The sequence below is a fragment of the Salvelinus alpinus genome, chromosome 30 (genome assembly GCF_045679555.1).
Source record: "Salvelinus alpinus chromosome 30, SLU_Salpinus.1, whole genome shotgun sequence".
NCBI classification, from domain to species: Eukaryota; Metazoa; Chordata; class Actinopteri; order Salmoniformes; family Salmonidae; genus Salvelinus; species Salvelinus alpinus.
Genome location: NC_092115.1, coordinates 33,454,503 through 33,475,166, shown reverse-complemented (window position 1 = coordinate 33,475,166; position 20,664 = coordinate 33,454,503). Strand labels below are relative to the sequence as shown.

The following is a 20,664-nucleotide window of genomic DNA, read 5'->3' as shown; positions in this document are numbered from 1 at the left end:
ACAGACCTTTACATGCTTTGTAAGTAGGAAAACCTGCAAAATTGGCAGTGTATCAAATACTTGTTCTCCACACTGTATATATAGAAAGAAAGAAAACACAAGAAATAAGACAGGAAGCTATATACAGGATCAGTACCAATACCAAATGTACAATGTGCAGGGAAACAATATTACTCAATTGTCTTTTACAATACAACTATATTGACTTTCAGTCTATCTATCCACACTTGTCTTACTGACAAATGTTCATTTCAAATGACTATACAATTTCAATAACTGCAGTACAAACATTTTTAACAATGAGACCAGCAAATCAAAAACCAAGCCGTTTATCACTTAAGTAGTATATCTTTACATATTCTCTTAATTTAGGTCACCAACAGTACAGACCCTACAGACCTGTCTTCTACAGTGGGACAGAGAGAGTGATGGGGGGCCTCTGTGTGATAGATATGTGACAGGGCCCTTCTGGGGCCAGGGGCCTGGCCCCTGGGGTGGGCTTAAACACCATAATGGGCTCCTTAATTACCTGCTCATCCACACACAGGGTCATTAGTCAGAGACACGCGCTGGGCCTTAACTGTCACCCAGAGACAAACAACCCTCACTGGGGAGAGGGAAGAGGGGACCAGACCTGGGTGCCCCAGCAGAGAGGAGAAGGAGGGGTGGGAACCAGGGTCTGCTCTAGGGGAGACCAGCTCAATATGTGGGGATTTCCAACCAGTTTGTTTCAAAATCCCTCCAACAAAGCTGGCAAATGGCAGATGGCAAACAAACACACACTAACAGAGAGATGTGGGGTACTGACCTGGTGCTGTCAGCGCCCACCTTCGTGTACCCCTCCAGGGCCCCCTCCCAGACACTGTTGGCCATAGCGTTGCCTATAGCCATCATCACCATGCTGAGCCCCACGGGCCAGTCATCCAGGTCCAGGGAGCGGACCCTTGACAGGTGGGTCCCCAGGTTCCTGTGGATCCCTGAACACTCGATACAGATCAGAGCCCCCAGGTTAAGACTGGCCCAATCCGGGTCTGGGAGAGGAGGAGGAGGAGAGGAACAAAATTAGCCCTATGTTAGTTACTAATAAGCAAGGGTGATATCTGGCTCATAGCAATCTGAAGACATCATGTTATATACAATACCTGGCACGTAAAGTATTAGGAATCATTGACATATAGCTTGGATGTTGAGAAAGTACTGTACTCACTGGCTGCATCACAGTCCACACAGATGCTGTTCCCTCTCACGTTCCTTATGGACTGAATGGACGCTGCATCACTTTGGCTGCCTAACCGGGACTTTGGGGGAGCAGAGAGAAGTTATAAACAGGTAAGCAAGAGGGACTCCGTGTGTGAGGCCTCATTGCTTTGCAGTGAGAGAATGGAGACAGGATTTCAGCTGGCTACACAGCACAAAACAGAAGGGGAGAGGGGAGGGAGGACTAGAGGCTTTGAAGGCCGAGTGATCATTGAGAGAGAACAAGGATGAAGAGAGGGGAAGAGAAGAAAGAGAGGAGGAGGAGAGAGAGCGAGAGAGAGAGAAAGAGAAGAGAGAGTGGGTATTATATGAAATTGAGTCGGTGTTGCGTTGCGTCTCCTCCCCTGTGTTCTGACACAGGCCGTGTTCCCATCTCTGATGTCTGTCAGCTCTAATAAGAGCTCCCCCACGCTGCACTGCACCTGTCTGACACACAGCCCAACACATGGCAGCTCAGAGAAAGGAAGGATGGGGAGGGGGAGAGAGAGAGGGAGGGGATAGAGTGAAAGGGGAGGGAGGGCAAGAGAGAATGGTATGGGGAGAGGGGGGAGAGAGAGAATTTTGCATTCACACATCCTGATTAGCAACCAGAGATTTTCATAGCCAAGTCACGTGGTCAGGAAAAATTCCTGACCCTGAACTAATCATGACTCGACAGACCCACAGTTTCCTCACTGTCTCTCATGCCCACCTTATTCTTCATGCTCTCGCAGGACTGCAGGCTGGCAAAGATCTGGCTCTCGATGGCTGTGACCCACAGCTCCCTCTCCTCAAACGTAGACGCCTCAAAATGCCACATCTGGCCCGTCAGAGACACAATAATGAACTCAAACGACTCCTCCGACTCTGGAAAACATAAACCCACATGTACAGTGCATTAGGAAAGTGTTCAGACCCCTTCACTTTTTCCACATTTTGTTACGTTACAAACTTATTAAAAACGGATTAAATAAAAATGTTACTCATCAATCTACACACAATACCCCAACATTGCTACGAGACTCAAAATTTAGCTTAGGTGCATCCTGTTTCCATTGATCATCCTTGAGATGTTTCTGCAACTTGATTGGAGTCCACCTGTGGTAAACTCAATTGATTGGACATGATTTGGAAATGCACACACCTGTCTATATAAGGTCCCACAGTTCACAGCGCATGTCAGAGCAAAAACCAAGGCATGAGGTCGAAGGAATTGTCTGAAGAATATGTTTGGAACCACCAAGACTCTTCCTAGAGCTGGCCGCCTGACAGAGCTCCAGAGTTCATCTGTTGAGATAGGCGAACCTTCCAGAAGGACAACCATCTCTGCAGCATTACAACAATCAGGCCATTATGGTAGAGTGGCCAGACGGAAGCCACTCCTCAGTGAAAAGCACATGACAGCCCCCTTGGAGTTTGTCAAAAGGAACCTAAAGATTCTCTGGTCTGACGAAACCAAGATTGAACTCTTTGGCCTGAATGCCAAGTGTCACATCTGGAGGAAACCTGACACCATCCCTACGGTGAAGTATGGTGGTGGCAGCATCATGCTGTGGGGATGTTTTTCAGGGGACTGGGAGACTAGGTACTGGGAGACTATTAAGGCTTGAGCGAAAGATGAACAGAGCAAAGTACAGCGAGATCTTTCATGAAAACCTGCTCTAGAGCGCTCAGGACCTCAGACTGGGGCAAAGGTTCACCTTCCAACCGGACAACGACCCTATGCACACAGTCAAGGCAACTCGGGAGTGGCTTCGGGACAAGTCTTTGAATGTCATTGAGTGACCCAGCCAGTGCCCGGAATCTCTGGATATGGAAATGTCTGCTCTACCCAAAATTACAACCAACTAATTGCAGCATTACAGAAAAAATGGAAGAGGCAAGTGGAAGGGGGAAACAGTAAGGAACTTGTCTGTCGGCCCTGCATTAAAGACCAAAATGGATTAACCTCTCTTGGGTAGGGGGCAGTATTTTCACGTCCGGATGAAAAGCGGGCCCAAAGTAAACTGCCTGTTACTCAGGCCCAGAAGCTAGGATATGCATATAATTGGTCGATTTTGATAGAAAACACTCTAACGTTTCTAAAACTGTTCAAATACGGTCTGTGAGTATAACAGAACTGATATGGCAGGCGAAACCCCGAGAACAAACCATCCCCCAAAAATAAAATTTCAGCCTACCACTATTTTCAATGGCTGTCACTTTTATTATAAGGCCAAGTCCTCCCAGATTGCAGTTCCTAGGCTTCCACTAGATGTCAACAGTCTTTAGAAAGAGTTTCAGGCTGTTTTTTGGAAAAATTTGCCAGAAATTGTAGTTTTTCTAGGTGGCTCCCATTTTGGCTGTAGTGTTTCCAAGCGCGTGAATGAGAGCGCGTTCTTTGGTATTTTCCTCCGGTAAAGACAATAACGATTCTTCGTCTTAAATTTTATCGTTTATTTACGTATTAGGGTACCTAATGTTTGATTATAAACATTGTTTGACTTGTTTGGAAAAGTTTATTAGTAACGTTTGGGATTCATTTTGTATGCATTTTGATGGAGGGAAACTGGGTGGATTATTGACTGAAGCGCGCCAGCTAAACTGAGTTTTTATGGATATAAAGAAGGACATTATCGAACAAAAGGACCATTTGTGATGTAACTGGGACCTTTTGGAGTGCCAACAGAAGAAGATCATCAAAGGTAAGGCATTTATTATACTATTTCTGACTTTTGTGTCGCACCTGCCTGGTTGAAATATGTCTTTCATGGTTTTGTATGCGGGCGCTGTCCTCAGATAATCGCATGGTGTGCTTTCGCCGTAAAGCCTTTTTGAAACTTGACACAGCGGCTGGATTAACAAGAAGTTAAGCTTTATTTTGATGTTTTACACTTGTGATTTTATGAAAGTTAAATATTTATAATTCTGTAGTTTGAATTTCGCATTCTGCAATTTCACCGGATGTTACCGTCCCACCTGCCCATAAGAAGTTAAGAACAATTGGGATAAATAAAAATATATACCAGTCTCATTTAAGGATCAAAACATTGACAGCTGTGCCGCATAAATTGCAAAATAGTTGGGAAGAGATTTTCGATGTACCGATTCCATGGCACATCGAAAATGACGCCGGACTCAAAACGTAGAATTTTTCAATTGAAATTATTATACAAAATTCTTGCAACCAATAAAATGTTATAAATATAAGGGGGATACAACCTTCCCAGCTCTGCAGATTTTCCTGCGGGGAGGCAGAATCATTAGATAATTTATTTTGGTACTGTCCATATGTAGCTTGTTTTTGGTCACAGGTCCAGGAATGGCTGACGAATTGCAACATTTACCAAGAGCTAACGCTGCAGGTAGCAATATTTGGGTGATTTGAAAAGTCATAGCCGATCAATAATATAACAATTATTTTTGAGAAAAAAAAATCTTTAATTTACAATCTGTAGAAGCTATGAGAATAGAATGCTCAGAACTTTTGTGAAGCATCACAGCACAGTTGAAAAATATATGGCAAATAGAAATTAAGAGATAGAAGGGAGGGGTTGAATGGAGCTGAAGGGTGGGACTAATAACAACAAGATAACAAATGTAAAACATACGGGGTCTGTAAAATGTATATAGTTTCAGAACATTTGTGAAATAGCACAATAACAAATATATGGCAAATAGAAATCAAACTGGATGGACATCAGAAGTAGAGTAAGGCCAGGACAAAAAAAGAAAAAAAAAAAGATAACAATTGTAAGATAGAATGTGTCCGTAAAATGTACAGTTGAAGTCGGAAGTTTACATACACTTAGGTTGGAGTCATTAAAACTTGTTTTTCAACCACTCCACACATTTCTTGTTAACAAACTATAGTTTTAGCAAGTCGGTTAGGACATCTACTTTGTGCATGACAGAATACATTTTTCCAACAATTGTTTACAGACAGATTATTTCACAATTCCAATGGGTCAGAAGTTTACATACACTAAGTTGACTGTTTCTTTAAAAAGCTTGGAAAATTCCCGAAAAATGATGTCATGGCTTTAGAAGCTTCTGATAGGCTAATTGACATCATTTGAGTCAATTGGAGGTGTACCTGTGGATGGATTTCAAGGCCTACCTTCAAACTCAGTGCCTCTTTGCTTGACATCATGGGAAAATCAAAAATAAATCAGCCAAGACCTCAGAAAAAAGTTGTGGACCTCCACAAGTCTGGTTCATCCTTGGGAGCAATTTCCAAATGCCTGAAGGTTCCATGTTCATCTGTACAAACAACAGTACGCAAGTATAAACACCATAGGATCACGCAGCCGCCATACCCCTCAGGAAGGAGACGCGCTCTGTCTCCTAGAGATGAATGTACTTTGGTGCGAAAAGTGCAAATCAATCCCATTACAACAGCAAATGACCTTGTGAAGATGCTGGTGGAAACAGGTACAAAAGTATCTATATCCACAGTAAAACGAGTCCTATATCGACATAACCTGAAAGGACGCTCAGCAAGGAAGAAGCCACTGCTCCAAAACCGCTATTTCTCACTTTGTTGACTCCACAACATGGTGGATATCTGTATGGCTTGTTTGGGCTCCTAGCGCTGTACTCAGATTATTGCATGGTGTGCTTTTACGGTAAAGCCTTTTTTAATCTGACACAGCGGTTGCATTAAGGAGAAGTTTATCTAAAGTTCCATGCATAACACTTGTATTTTCATCAACATTTATGATGAGTATTTCTGTAAATTGATGTGGCTCTCTGCAAAATCACCTGATGTTTTGGAAGCAAAACATTACTGAACGTAACGCGCCAATGTAAACTGAGATTTTTGGATATAAATATGAACTTTATCGAACAAAACATACATGTATTGTGTAACATGAAGTCCTATGAGTGTCATCTGATGAAGATCATCAAAGGTTAGTGATTAATTTTATCTCCATTTCTGCTTTTTGTGAGTCCTCTCTTTGGCTGGAAAAATGGCTGTGTTTTTCTGTGACTATGTACTGACCTAACATAATCGTTTGGTGTGCTTTCGTCGTAAAGCCTTTTTAAAATCTGACACGTTGGCTGCATTCACAACAAGTGTAGCTTTAATTTGGTGTATTGCATGTGTGATTTCATGAAAGTTTAATTTTTATAGTAATTTATTTGAATTTGGCACTCTGCATTTTCACTGGATGTTGGCCATGTGGGACGCATCCAGAGAGGTTAAGGGCTTGTAAGACATACATACATACATACAGACATACAGACATACAGACATACAGACATACAGACATACATACATACATACATAAATACATTTGCAAAAATAAAACAACTGGTTTTGGTTTGTCATAATGGGGTATTATCTGTAGATTGATGAGGTGAAAAAACAGTGTAATCCATTTGAAAATAAGGCTGTAAATTAACAAAATGTGGAAAAGGTGAAGGGGTCTAAATACTTTCTGAATGCAATGATGAGTAAATATTGTGAAATAAGACCAAATTAAATCAATTAAGAAACAAAATTCAAATGAGACAAAAGTACTGGGTTTAATTTACGAAACAGATTGGGGATTTTTGGACTAAGCTAAAATACTGTAAATTACAATTCCTTCTGTAATTGACTGTTTGCCATCGATAATAATAGCCTAGTAATAAATCATGAATATCATGTAGCAAACACTTTTATCCAAAGTGACTTACAACAACGATACCCACTGAAACCAGTATCAGGGTACCTTTAGCTACTCAACACTGATTGCGTACTCTTGAAAATAATGGCAATCACTATAAATTTAAAACAGATTTCAACACAATCTAATCAAAAAAGCTCTGTCTATTTATTCTAGTGGATAATTTTCATAAGTATATACTGTATCTATACTATATCTTAGTCTATGCCGCTCTGACATTGCTCGTCCATAAATGTATACATATTCTTAATTCCATTCCTTTACTTAGATTTGTGTGCCTTATGTATATGTTGTGAAATTGTTCGATATTTCTTATTAGATATTACCGCACTGTCGGAGCTAGAAACACAAGCATTTTGCTACACCCGCAATAACATCTGCTAAACACGTGTATGTGACTAATACAATTTGATTTGATTTGAATACGTTGTTCACGATGAAGCAGGCTTCATGAAAATGTCACCTGTCATCTGCCTGGGCAAGGGCTTTGCAACAACATATGCTATAATACATGTCATAATGCCTCCCCGTTTACAAGTAATTCATTAACACAATGATAATACACTAGAAAATGACTGATGTAAATCGTCTAGTCCTCTGCACATGCTTTATCTCATAGCCAAACGATTTGTAATTACCTAATTATGGCTATGCAAATATAGCGGGCTAATTTGCATAACGCATGTTTCCCTGCCTCCAGCAGGAGACTGGGGAGGAGGGTACAGACAAGGGGGGGATTGGGCTCCTCCAACACATCTCCCATCAGCCCTCTCTTTGCACACCCAGATTGTATGTAATAAACAGCGTTCACAGTCGTATAAAGAGATCAGAATTCCAAGCTCTAATAAAATCAGTGTGTATGTAAAATGGGCTCGTGTGTGCTGGAGTTGGGAGGGAGTCAATACTGACCTATTATCTGTTGTCACGTTCCTGACCTTATTTCCTTTGTTTTGTCTTTATTTAGTTGGTCAGGACGTGAGCTGGGTGGGTATAGTCTATGTTCTATGTTTCTAGGTTAGGTTTGTCTGATTGGCCTGATATGGTTCTCAATCAGAGGCAGGTGTTTTACGTTGTCTCTGATTGGGAACCATATTTAGGTTGCCTGTTTTCACTATTGGTTGGTGGGTGATTGTTCCTGTTCGTGCGTTCATGTGTTCTATGTTCACTAGTTCAGGACTGTAGCTTCGTTGGTTTTCGTCTGTTTATTGTTTTTGTTCGTATTGAAAAAGTATTCCAATAAATATGGAAACGTACCACGCTGCGCTTTGGTCCTCCTCTCTTTCCACCGACGAAAGACGTTACATCTGTAGACACCGGACATTTGGAGGTTGTCTCGCTAGTCTATTAACATACCCATTTCAGACAGAAGATGTGGTATGTTACCCTTTCAAACCGACTCTTATTTACCACTTATTTGCAGGTATACCATTTTATACATATCAGTGGGTAAATGGCAAATTGGCAGGGGTGTTGGGTGTTTTTAAACCAATGGTGGCGGTTTGCAGTTCAAATTAGGGAGGTGTTAATGAATTGTGACCCGTTTCAAGAAGCTAGGCATATGTCACACATCACTACTTCACAGGAGATGCATTTGAATGTACATTTATTTATCAAAATGCTTTTTTTTGCCAGAAATGCCTTCTGGAACATATGAACTTTCATGTGCCTTAATAACAAATGTGCATGCCATCTGTAAATACAAATAAAATTGTTAAATTAGGAGCCTAGTTGGTTTTGCCAAAGAAAAAGTGAGGACCCTTCCCACTAGCCATGATTGGCTGAGATACAAAAGTGTTGCTATTGCTCTCAACATTGCTGCCCTGAATTTAACAGGTGCTATCGACAAAGATCATTGACAAGATGTGATGACTACTTTCTGGAGGACGATCGTTCCATGCTCACTCTCTGAATCTGAAAATGAATCAGACGATGAGGAAATCCCTGATTTAGGTCAAATCATTTTTATTGAACCAGAGATTGTAGAGTCTTCTGATGACAGTGATGGGGTAGAAACGTCAATCAGCAGTGTTGTTGTCACGGAAGAAGTTGACAGAGTTTTGAAATCAGTGGAATGCCCGGTGGAAGAAGAGTATGATTGCATTTATTTGATTCGATTTATTAGGATCCCCATTAGCCGACGCCAATGGCGACAGCTAGTCTTACTGGTATCCGACACATAACAAAAAAGACATTACAGACCAAAGACTTTACAATTTGCATACATTTAAAAACATTAACATGCAGTGTGTGTATGTGTGTGCCTCTCCCCCATGTGGTCTACTTGTTGTATGTGTGTGCATCTATCAGTTACACATACACACAACAAGTAGACCACATGGGGGAGAGGCGTTGTGCCTTGCGCTATCTATGTAAGGTGGAAGGGAGTTCCATGCACTCATGACTTTGTATAATACTCTACTTCTCCTTGAATTTGTTCTGGACCTATAGACTGTGAAAAGACGCCTGGTGGCATGCCTGGTTGGGTAAGTGTGTGGGTCAGTGTTGTGTGTAAGTTGACTACGCAAACAATTTCCAACACATTAATGTTTCTCGTAAAAGCAAGAAGTGACGCAGTCAGTCTTTCCTCAACTCTTAGCCAAGAGGGGCCTCCCGAGTTGTGCAGCGGTCTAATGCACTGCATCGCAGTGCTAGCTGCATTACTACAGATCCTGGTTCGATACTGGGCTGTGTCGCTGCCGGCCGCGACTGGGAGACCCATGAGGCGACGCACAATTGGCCCATCGTTGCTCAGGTTAAGGGAGGGTTTGGATAGCCAGGCGGTCCTTGTCCCATTGCACTCCAGCGACACCTGTGGCGTGCCGGGTGCATGCACGCTGACACGGTCCCAGGTGTACGGTGTTTCCTCCCACACATTGGTGCGGCTGGCTTCCGGGTTAAGCGCACATTGTGTCAAGATGCAGTGCGGCTTGGCGGGGTTGGACGCATGGCTCTCGACCTTCACCTCTCCCAAGTCCGCATGGGAGTTGCAGCGATGGGACAAGACTAACTACCAATTTTTACTAGGATTACATTTCAGGAATTGTGAAAAACTGAGTTTAAATGTATTTGGCTAAGGTGTATGTAAACTTCCGACTTCAACTGTATGTAATGATTTGTACCAAATACAATGCTCTTAGTTTTAGAGATGTTCAGGACCAGTTTATTATTGTTCATCCATTCCAAAAGAGACCAACTCTTTGTTAAGGGTTTCAGTGACTTAATTAGCTGTGGCTGCTGACGCGTACATGGACACACATGCTTTGTTTAATGCCAGTGGCAGGTCATTGGTAAAATTAGAAAAGAGTAGAGGGCCTAGAGAGCTGCCCTGCGGTACACCACACTTTACATGTTTGACATTAGAGAATCTTCCATTAAAGAAAACCCTCTGAGTTCTATTAGATAGATAGCTCTGAGGTTGAAAAGACATAACAGATACGTTTTCTCAACAACAGGTTATGGTCAATAATATCAAAGGCTGCACTGAAATCTAACACTACAGCTCCCCCAATCTTCTTATTGTCAATTTATTTAAACCAATCATCAGTCATTTGTGTCAGTGCAGTACATAGTACATATTGCGTGCCCTTCTCTATAAGCATGCTGAAAGTTTGTTGTTAATTTATTTACAGAGAAATAGCATTGGATTTGGGCAAACACCAATTTTCTTACAACAGTTTGCTAAGAGCTGGTGGCAAGCTGATAGGTCTTCTGATAGAACCAGTAAAGGTTGCTTACCACTCTTGGGTAGCGGAATGACTTTGGCTTCCCCACAGGCCTGAGGACAAAGATTTTTCTCTAGGCTCATATTAAAGACATGACATAAAGGACTGGCTATAGAGTCAGCTACCATCCTCAGTAGCGTTCCATCGAAATTGTCAATGCCAGGAGATTTGTCATTATTGATCGATAACAAAAACATTTCCACCTCTCCCACACAAACTTTACAAAATTCTAACTTACAATGCTTTCTTTCATTAAGAATAATTAGCAACATCAAATGATTTTGTGATGAATAAGCCATCTGAGTCTATGAAAGACGGAGTTGAATTTGTCATTTTGCCCATAATTTAATTTAAACGTTTTTTGATCTTGGCTTCATAATACAGATTCTTCTTCTTTTTGTTGAGTTTAGTCACATTATTTCTCAATTTTCAGTAAGTCAGCCAGTCTGATGTGCAGACAGATGTATTAGCCACTCCCTTTGCCCCATCTCTTTCAACCCTAAAGTTTTTCAATTCCTCATCAATTAATGGAGCCTTAACAGTTCTAACAGTCAGTTTCTTAACAGGTACAGGTTAATCAATAAATTCATCAAGTGTAGTGTTTGGATGCTCCTTATTAATCACATCAGACTAACAAATATTTTTTAACAACCACGACTCACAGCAAAATATTTTGTTTGATATTTTATACACTATTTTAGGCCCAGCTTTTGGAACTTTGGCTTTCTTGGATATAGCCACTATATTGTTATCACTGCATCCAATGGGTACGGATACAGCTTTAGAAGAAAGTTCTAGAGTATTAGTAAAAATCTGACAAATACATGTGATTGATCTTGTCCTGTAGTGTTTGTAAACACCCTGGTAGGTTGATTAATAACCTGAACCAGATTACAGGCACTGGTTACAGTGAGAAGCTTCCTCTTGAGCAGACAGCTTGATGAAAACCAGTCAATATTCAGGTCCCCAAGAAAGTAGACCTCTCTGTTTACATCACATACATTTCAAACATTTCATACATCAAGCATTTCACACATATTATTTAGATACTGACTGTTATCACTTGGTGGCCTACAGCAACACCCCAAAAGAAAAGGCTTTAGATGTGCCAGGTAAACCTGCAACCACAACACTTCAATAACACTTGACATAAAATCTTCTCTAAACATTACACGGATATGACTTTTTTCCCCTTGAACCGACCTAGTCATGATTGCGGTAAAGTTTGTTACTGGGCTGTTACCAGAGTGTATATATATATATATATATGGCTCTGGTTGTTCCCATCCATCTGGCAGTTCTAAACTTTGCTAGGCATGTCACTTCACCCATCTCCTTGCATAGCCCACCACATGCACTGTTTTCTTAACCACAAAGAATTACTATGGAAATAAACATCACTGAATGACGAAAATATTATAATAAAGTAGGCTAATGCAATTGAAGGCATCAAATTGTTGCTTACTGAAACTCCAAAAGTCATCTAATTGTTCTAATCCATTTGAAGCATTAGCCTACCTGCTGTTTCAGCACGGATTCACACTGCTTTGAGACAATGTCAGATTTTCCTTTTTACTGAATCGCTGTTTGAATATTGGTTAGGCTACAACTAGGCTGAATAAATCTTAGCTAAATTGAGGTGAGCGCTGCTTCTGATCATCTTGTCTAGTTGGCTCATTTATAAGCACTGATGAGAACATTTTGCTACCATATTATGTAGCTTAACAAGTGGAATCTTTTGCTCTTTACTCACAGATGCTTAGTAGCCTAGGCCTATTACTGGCCAACAGCCTGCGACTTGTCTTAATCAATCAATGTGATTTTGTTTCACTGAATCTCTGTCCGTATATTTGGTTAATTCTCTGGCTGGGCAAATAAGTGGAGGTGGTATAGCTCAACTATTCGTTTGCTACTGATCATAAACATTTGGCATGCAATAATGTAGCCCAAATAAAGTGGAGGCCTATTATTTTGCTCGATTGAGTATAGGCAAGTCCCCGCGGTGAAATATGAACACAAGACTCACATGCTTTTAAAAACAGGATTGCTATTATTTCCTATCAGTACTATGATGAAGATACTCTCAATGTAAGACCCTATGCCTGCTCCCTAACAAAGCGGAGTGAGGGTAGGAAAGAGATGAAACGTGGATTCTGTTCCAAAATAGTTGTGTGGGGAAAATATTATTTGTATTTTATTCTTATTCCATTGTAATCTTAGCCTACAAAAACATATATTTGTGTTGACTGTGATCAGGGTAATTGTGTTTTGTCTTTTTAATGAACAAAATAACTATTGATTTCCTGTGCATTGCGCAGCCATGTAGCCTATAGGCTGCACAGACCAGTAACATAATTTAAACTAAAAATATGCTGTTCTATTCGATTGAAAATACATTTTATTAGATGTATAATGTTTCTTAGGACCTGCCTAAACAAATTAATAATTCATTTCTCTGTGATGGTGTATATTCAAAGGATTTATTAAAATAGACATCCACCCACATCGGCCCACATTTACACCCACTCCTAAACTTGCCGGCATGTGCATGGGCGGTATAATAGGCTTATCCCACCCATCATATCAGTTCCCTCTCTGAATCGTGGCATTGAACGCTTTAGCAGGATTCTTTCTCTTCACAACTGGCTACTTGATTATTGCAGCTCAATGTTGACAATTTCGATACCTTTTGGAAACAAAACACGTTTTATAAGGAAGATGGTATCCACCCAAATCATTTGCATTCCTGGATCCTTTCACAACATTATAAGGCTGCATTGAGACAATGACTTATCAATGACCCAAGCCCAGCTCAGTTAATACCTACCATTGTGATGAGTTGTCATAATGCTTCAGCAAATGTACATTATCCCAGGGGCGTTGGTAGACATACTGTAAGTAACCTAATTTATGTCCCTCTAACTGCCCTGAATGCCTCTGCTGATCCAGCTAGTGTATGCAGTAGTCATGTGTCTATCGAACCTTTATTTAACTAGGCAAGTCAGTTAAGAACAAATTCTTATTTACAATGACGGCCTAGGAACAGTGGGTTAACTGCCTTGTTCAAGGGCAGAACGACAGATTTTTACCTTGTCAGCTCGGGGATTTGATCTAGCAATCTTTCGGTTACTGGCCCAACGCTCTAACCACTAGGCTACCTGCTGCCCCTATGAACCAGATATATACTGTTAGTACTGAGGCGGTGTGCCCTAATAGGAAGCCCGCTCTGTGTAGCTCACCCTGCACTAACATAAAAGACATGAGCATACCTACTTCTGCTAAGCTTCCCAGTAAAGCAATGAAAACAAGTAAGCATCCCAGAAAAGTGCTCAAAATAGCCCACGGTAACATACAGTACCAGTCAAAAGTTAGGACACACCTACTCATTCAAGGGTTTTTCTTTATTTTTACTATTTTCTATATTGTAGAATAATAGTGAACAGATCAAAACTATGAAATAACACATATGGAATCATGTAGTAACTAAATTTTTTTTTAAACAAATCAAAATATATTTGAGATTTTTCGAAGTAGCCACCCTTTGCCTTGATGACAGCTTTGCACACTCTTGGCATTCTCTCAACCAGCTTCACCTGGAATGCCCACATATGCTGAGCACTTGTTGGCTGCTTTTCCTTCACTCTGCGGTCCAACTCATCCCAAACCATCTAAATTTGGTTGAGGTTGGGTGATTGTGGAGGCCAGGTCATCTGATGCAGCACTCCATCACTCTCTTTCCTGGTCAAATAACCCTTACACAGCCTGGAGGTGTGTTGGGTCATTGTCAATGTCCCGTGGGTTGATGAGGAATTGAAAAATTGTATGGTTGAGATGGATGAGGCAAAAGGAATGGCACATACGTCTGGCAGCACAACTGATTGGCAAACATATTGCAAATTGAGAAATCATGTGACTAAACTGAATAATAAGAATAAGAAAATACAATATGAAACAAAGATAAATAACAAAGAATGATACTAAAAGCATTGGAGCACCTTAAATGAGATTTGGGGAAAAAAAGGCAAACTCAGCTCATTGAATCATTCATCACAAATCCGACTGATATTGCCTACTACTTTAACTACTTTAATATTTTTTCATTGGCAAGATTAGCAAACTTAGTCATGACATGCCAGCAACAAAAGCTGACACTACACATCCACGTATATCTGACCGAACTATAAAAGACAAGCATTGTAACTTTGAATTCTGTAAAGTAAGTGTGGAAGAGGTGAATGGAATGGAAAATTACTAAGGATAATAGCAGACGATATTGCCACTCCTATTTGCCATATATTCAATTTAAGCTTACTAGAAAGTTTGTGCCTCCAGGCTTGGAAGGAAGCAAAAGTCATTCCTCTACCTAAGAATAGTAAAGCCCCCTTTACTGGCTCAGCCGACCAATCAGCCTGTTACCAACACCTAGTAAACTTTTGGAAAAAATTGTGTTTGACCAGATACAATGCTATTTTACAGTAAACAAATTGACAACAGCATTTCAGCACACTTATAGGGAAGGACATTCAACAAGCACAGCACTTACACAAATGACTGATGATTGGCTGAGAGAAATTGATGATAAAAAGATTGTGGGGGCTGTTTTGTTAGACTTCAGTGCAGCTTTTGACATTATCGATCATAGTCTGCTGCTGGAAAAATGTATGTTGTATGTGTTATGGCTTTACACCCCCTGCTATATTGTGGATAAAGAGTTAACTGTCAAACAGAACACAGAGGGTGTTCTTTAAAGGAAGCCTCTCAAACATAATCCAGGTAGAATCAGTAATTCCCCAGGGCAGCTGTCTAGGCCCCTTACTTTTTTCAATCTGTACTAACAACATACCATTGGCTTTGAGTAAAGCCAGTGTGTCTATGTATGTGGATGACTCAAAACTATACACGTCAGCTATTACAGCAACTGAAATGACTGAAATACTTAAAGAGCTGCAGTTAGTTTCAGAGCGGGTGGCAAGGAATAAGTTAGTCCTAAATATATATAAAACTAAAAGCATTGTATTTGGGAGAAATCACTCACTAAATCCTAAACCTCAACTAAATCTTGTAATAAATAATGTGGAAATTGAGCAAGTTGAGGTGACTAAACTGCTTGGAGTAACCCTGGATTGTAAACTGTGATGGTCAAAACATTTTGATACAACAGTAGCTAAGATGGGGAGAAGTCTGTCCACAAAAATGTGCTGCTCTACCTTCTTAACAGCCCTCTTAACAAGGCAGGTCCTACAGCCCCTTGTTTTGTCGCACCTGGACTACTGTTCAGTCAGGTGCCACAAAAAGGGACTTAGCTCAGAACACAGAGAGCAAACATTAATAATATGCATGTCAATCTCTCCTGGCTCAAAGTGGAGGAGAGATTGACTTCATCACTACTTGTATTTGTGAGGTATTGACATGTTGAACTACTGGCACACAGCTCGGACACTCAAGCATACCCCACAAGACATGCCACAAGAGGTCTCTTCACAGTCCCCAAGTCCAGAACAGTATATGGGAGGCACACAGTACTACATAGAGCCATGACTACATGGAACTCTATTCCACATCAAGTAACTGATGCAAGCAGAAAAATTTGATTGAAAAAATATAAAAATACACTTTATGGAACAGCAGGGACTGTGAAGCTACACAAACATAGGCACAAACACGTACATACACACACACACAAGATAACATACACACACGTACACATGTATTTTGCATTGTAGATATGTGGTAGTGGTGGAGTAGGGGCCTTAGGGCACACAGTGTGTTGTGAAATCTGTGAATGTATTGTAATGATTTTAAAATTGTATAACTGACGTAAATTTTGCTGGACCCCACGAAGAGTAGCTGCTGCCTTGGCAGATACATATACAAATGTGGTAAAAATGGGACTGTATGAATTGGGTTCTTAAAAATATTATTTCAACAGGTTTGATTCTTTTTACAGGCACACTACATGACCAAAAGTATGTGGACACCTGCTCGTTGAACATCTCATTCCAAGATCATTTCAAAATCAGGGCTCTGTGTAGGCCAGTCAAGTTCTTCCATACCCATCTCGACAAACCATTTCTGTATGGACCCCGCTTTGTGCACACGGAATTGTCATGCTGATACAGGAAAGGGCCTTCCCCAAACTGTTGCCACAAACTTGGAAGCACAGAATTGTCTAAAATGTAAATTGTATGCTGTAGCGTTAAGATTTCCCTTCACTGGAACTAAGGGCTCAAACCAAACCCTGAAAAACATCCCCAGACCATTATTCCTCATCCACCAAACTTTACAGTTGGCACTATGCATTGGGGCAGGTAGCAGTCTCCTGGCATCCGCCAAACCCGGATTCGTCCGTCGGACTGCCAGATGGTGAAGCGTGATTCATCACTCCAGAGAATGCGTTTTCACTGCTCCAGAGTCCAATGGCTGCGAGCTTTATACCACTCCGGCCGACGCTTGGCATTGCGCATGGTGATCTTAGGCTTGTGTGCAGCTGCTCGGCCATGGAAACACATTTCTTGAAGCTCCCGACGAACTGTTATTGTGCTGACGTTGCTTCGAGAGGTAGTTTGGAACTCGGTAGTGAGTGTTGCAACAGAGGACAGATGATTTGTACATGCTTGCTTCAGCACTCAGCGGTCCCGTTCTGTGAGCTTGTACAACCTACCACTTCGCGGCTGAGCCGTTGTTGCTCCTAGATGTTTCCACTTAACAATAACAGCACTTACAGTTGACTGGGGAAGCTCCAGTAGGGCAGAAATTTGACGAACTGACTTGTTGGAAAGGTGGTATCCTATGACGGTGCCATGTTGAAAGTCACTGAGCTCTTCAGTAAGGCAATTCTACTGCCAATGTTTGTCTATAGAGATTGCATGGCTGTGTGCTCGATTATATACACCTGTCAGCAACGGGTGTGGCTGAAATAGCCGAATCCACTAATTTGAAGGGTTGTCCACATACTCTTGTATACATAGTGTATCATACCGTAAAGTCAGTGGTGGAAAAAGTACCCAATTGTCATACTTGATTAAAAGTAAAGATACCTTAATAGAAAATGACTCAAGTAAAAGTGAAATTCACCCAGTAAAAACTCCTTGAGTAAAAGTCTAAAAGTATTTGGTATCAAAAGTAAATGTAATTGCAAAAGTATAAATCATTTCAAATTGCTTATATTAAGCAAACCAGACAGCACAGTTGTCTTGTAAAAAGAGCGTGCCCCTGGCTACACTCCAATATTCAAACATAATTTACAAACTAATTTCCAGTTAATGAGTCCTCCAGATCAGAGGCAGTAGGGATGACCAGGGATGTTCTCTTGATAAGTGAGTGAATTGGACCATTTTCCTCTCCTGCTAAGCATTCAAAATGTAAATAAGTACTTTTGGGTGTCAGGGAAAATGTATGGAGTACAAAGTACAGATACCCAAAATACGACTTAAGTAGTACTTTCAAGTATTTTTACTTAAGTACTTTACACCACTGCATAAAGTCTGTCTGTAAAGGGTATAGGTCTTTAGGTGGCTTTTATTTTTCCATGTTTTTTACCCACTACTCCTTTAAGATATACAAACAAGCTTAACAAGCTTGGTTAATTATGCAGGCATGGTAAATTAGTGGGATTTGGGTCTGTGCATGAAAAGGATAATAAGTCTATACATCCGTTCCCAGAACCAAAAGTAAGTAGTTGGTTCTGGCTGTGGGGATTGTAGCAATCCCAATGCTCTAGTGGAGGGTCTCCTCTTCAGGGGGAAAGCTATAATCCAATTAGCTCGACACCAACTTCAATTATCTGATCTAGTTTGAGATATCGACTACAGGTAACAGAATCAATAAAGACCTCAGAGCTTCTTATTTAAACATACAGTACAGTTAAGGAGTGTTTACATATGGAGGTCTGGGTTTGAGTAATGTTACAATGACTCTCAAAGGCTAAGACTAACATGATGTGATGCTTAGTTGGTGTCCTATTGAGTTCCTTCTGGTGTTAGAAGGTCCTATTATCCTATCAAGAATCATTTGTTAAGAAAACTGAACAAACTATAAAAAATATATGATTGAATAAAGAAATTCAGACATTCAGTCAGTTTTATACAAGTATTGTACTTTAAAGAGTGCCTCTTTCTCCTCAACTGTCCCATAATTGTTCATTTAAAAAAAGCATGGCATTTCGATTTGCAGCCTAGTTTTCCTCAGAGTCCAATGATGTTACACTTCTGCACTCAGCTTCTAAAAATCTGAACAAAGCTAATTATTTAGTTGACTGGCAATAAACTGGAGGCATTAAAACACGTTCATTACTGAGATTAAGAAATCAACAAATCGACGATTTCTTAAACGGTTGAGGATACAAATCTAGCTCTTCATGCGCGGAACAGAACAGTACAGGTAAGACATGAGCACTAAAAAGGCCAAACCATCAGACAAAAAAACAGATAGTAGAACAGGCAAATCCCCTAAGACCCATTGACTTGAATGGACATATCCGTTCAAGTAATTATATTTCTGCGGTAGTATCATAGTATCATGGAGGCAACAGAAGTATTATGATATGCTTATACAGTATGTTAATGTTGCTTTTTAATGCAAGACCTGTCACAGCCTCACTGGAGAGGTAATTCCATTCTGTGTGAAGCAAAGTTATTTCGTTCCATCTAAGCATGACGATTAAGGTCAAATTGTCCTCCTCCAAGACGATAAATACCAGGCGTGAACAATACAATGAGGTATTACGGCTGCTATTTCAGAGGCAGCTGCTGCCATGATGATGACTGAGACAGCTAGCGCTAGGATCATTAGCACTCCCGATGTTCCCCAATGGGTACAGTTAGCCCACGGCTAACAGAGGAACGAATGGGGAGTTCAGTCACACATTAACACCAGCAATCAGCATTAACCCCGTGATCTGACAATATTTATCCAGCAGCTACACAATCAACAAGTCCTTTCCAATTAGATGTGGCCAGGGCAGTGGGCGGACGTGGAGCAACATAATATGAATCCAATAGGAGGGAACAACTGTTACTGTGGAGAATCAAGAGGCAGATACGATGATTTTCCTTAATTAACATGACCACTATAAAAAATAAATGATAGCCTAATGGCTGTGGTGACGTGGAGTCAAGCAAAGAGCGAAGGCATCTTCTCCTACAGTCTACAGCATACACGTAACTCCCCAAATAATGGAAACACTTATGTAAATGAGGGATACAAAGTATATTGAAAGCAGGTGCATTTACACAGGTGTAGTTCCTGAGTTAAAAAAGCAATTAACATCCCATCTTGCGTAGGGTCATGTATAAAAATCTTGGGCAGGCCATTTTTTTGGCCACTATTTGGATGACAATGCCCCCATCATCAGGGAACGAGTAGTTACTGAATGGTTTGATGTGTGTGAAAAAGTTTCAAAGCATATGCCATGGCCGTCTCACGCACCAGATCTCAGCACAATTGAACACTTATTGGAGACTCTGGAGTGGTGCCTGAGACAGCGTTTTTCACCACCATCAACAAAACACAAAATGATGGAATTTCTCGTGGAAGAATTGAAGCGGTTCTGGCTCGTAGTGGGCCCAACACCATAAGACACTTCATGTCGGTGTTTCCTTTATTTTGGCAGTTACCGGTATGTTCTCCTGTCCACCGTTTACCATGCATCATAAAACTGTTAGAGGGCTTTTAAGTTAGAGTCATGATTCCTCAGCCGTTCATCAGACTGGATGTCTCAACAACAACTACATAACATTTATAAATAATATAAACTGCAGATTTGGTAAATCAAGAAATTACCAAATTGGTATCTTTGCAGATCAATGAAGAGGATCAGACATCTGAGCATAGATATTTAGAGATCATTGGTACAGGTTTGACACAGAGCTGTCTCTACTCCTAATGATCGTCCCTCCACTCCACAGCAGATGCTCCATGGGAGAAGTGAGGACCGGAGGACCAGATTAGCACCTCTGGGGTTTGGGCTGAGCCCAGCTGAGCTGTCTACGGCAGGCAGAGAGGCAGGGCCAGGGAGGGACACATCTATCCTGCCTCACACTACCTCTCTCTGG

The 20,664-nt window shown here is 40.9% G+C and overlaps 1 protein-coding gene across 2 annotated transcripts in view; it reads right to left on the bottom strand.

Annotated features, from left to right (window-relative positions):
• The window catches only part of LOC139560229 (arf-GAP with GTPase, ANK repeat and PH domain-containing protein 3-like), a 227,662-nt gene that overhangs the window by 24,031 nt on the left and 182,967 nt on the right, over positions 1 to 20,664 (bottom strand). For both annotated transcript variants that reach the window (XM_071376805.1, XM_071376804.1), the window contains exons 14-16: positions 1,949 to 2,103; positions 1,208 to 1,298; positions 809 to 1,031 (exon numbers count right to left, since the gene is read on the bottom strand). In XM_071376805.1, coding sequence (XP_071232906.1) covers positions 809 to 1,031; positions 1,208 to 1,298; positions 1,949 to 2,103 — 469 coding nt within the window. The remainder of the gene's footprint in view (positions 1 to 808; positions 1,032 to 1,207; positions 1,299 to 1,948; positions 2,104 to 20,664) is intronic.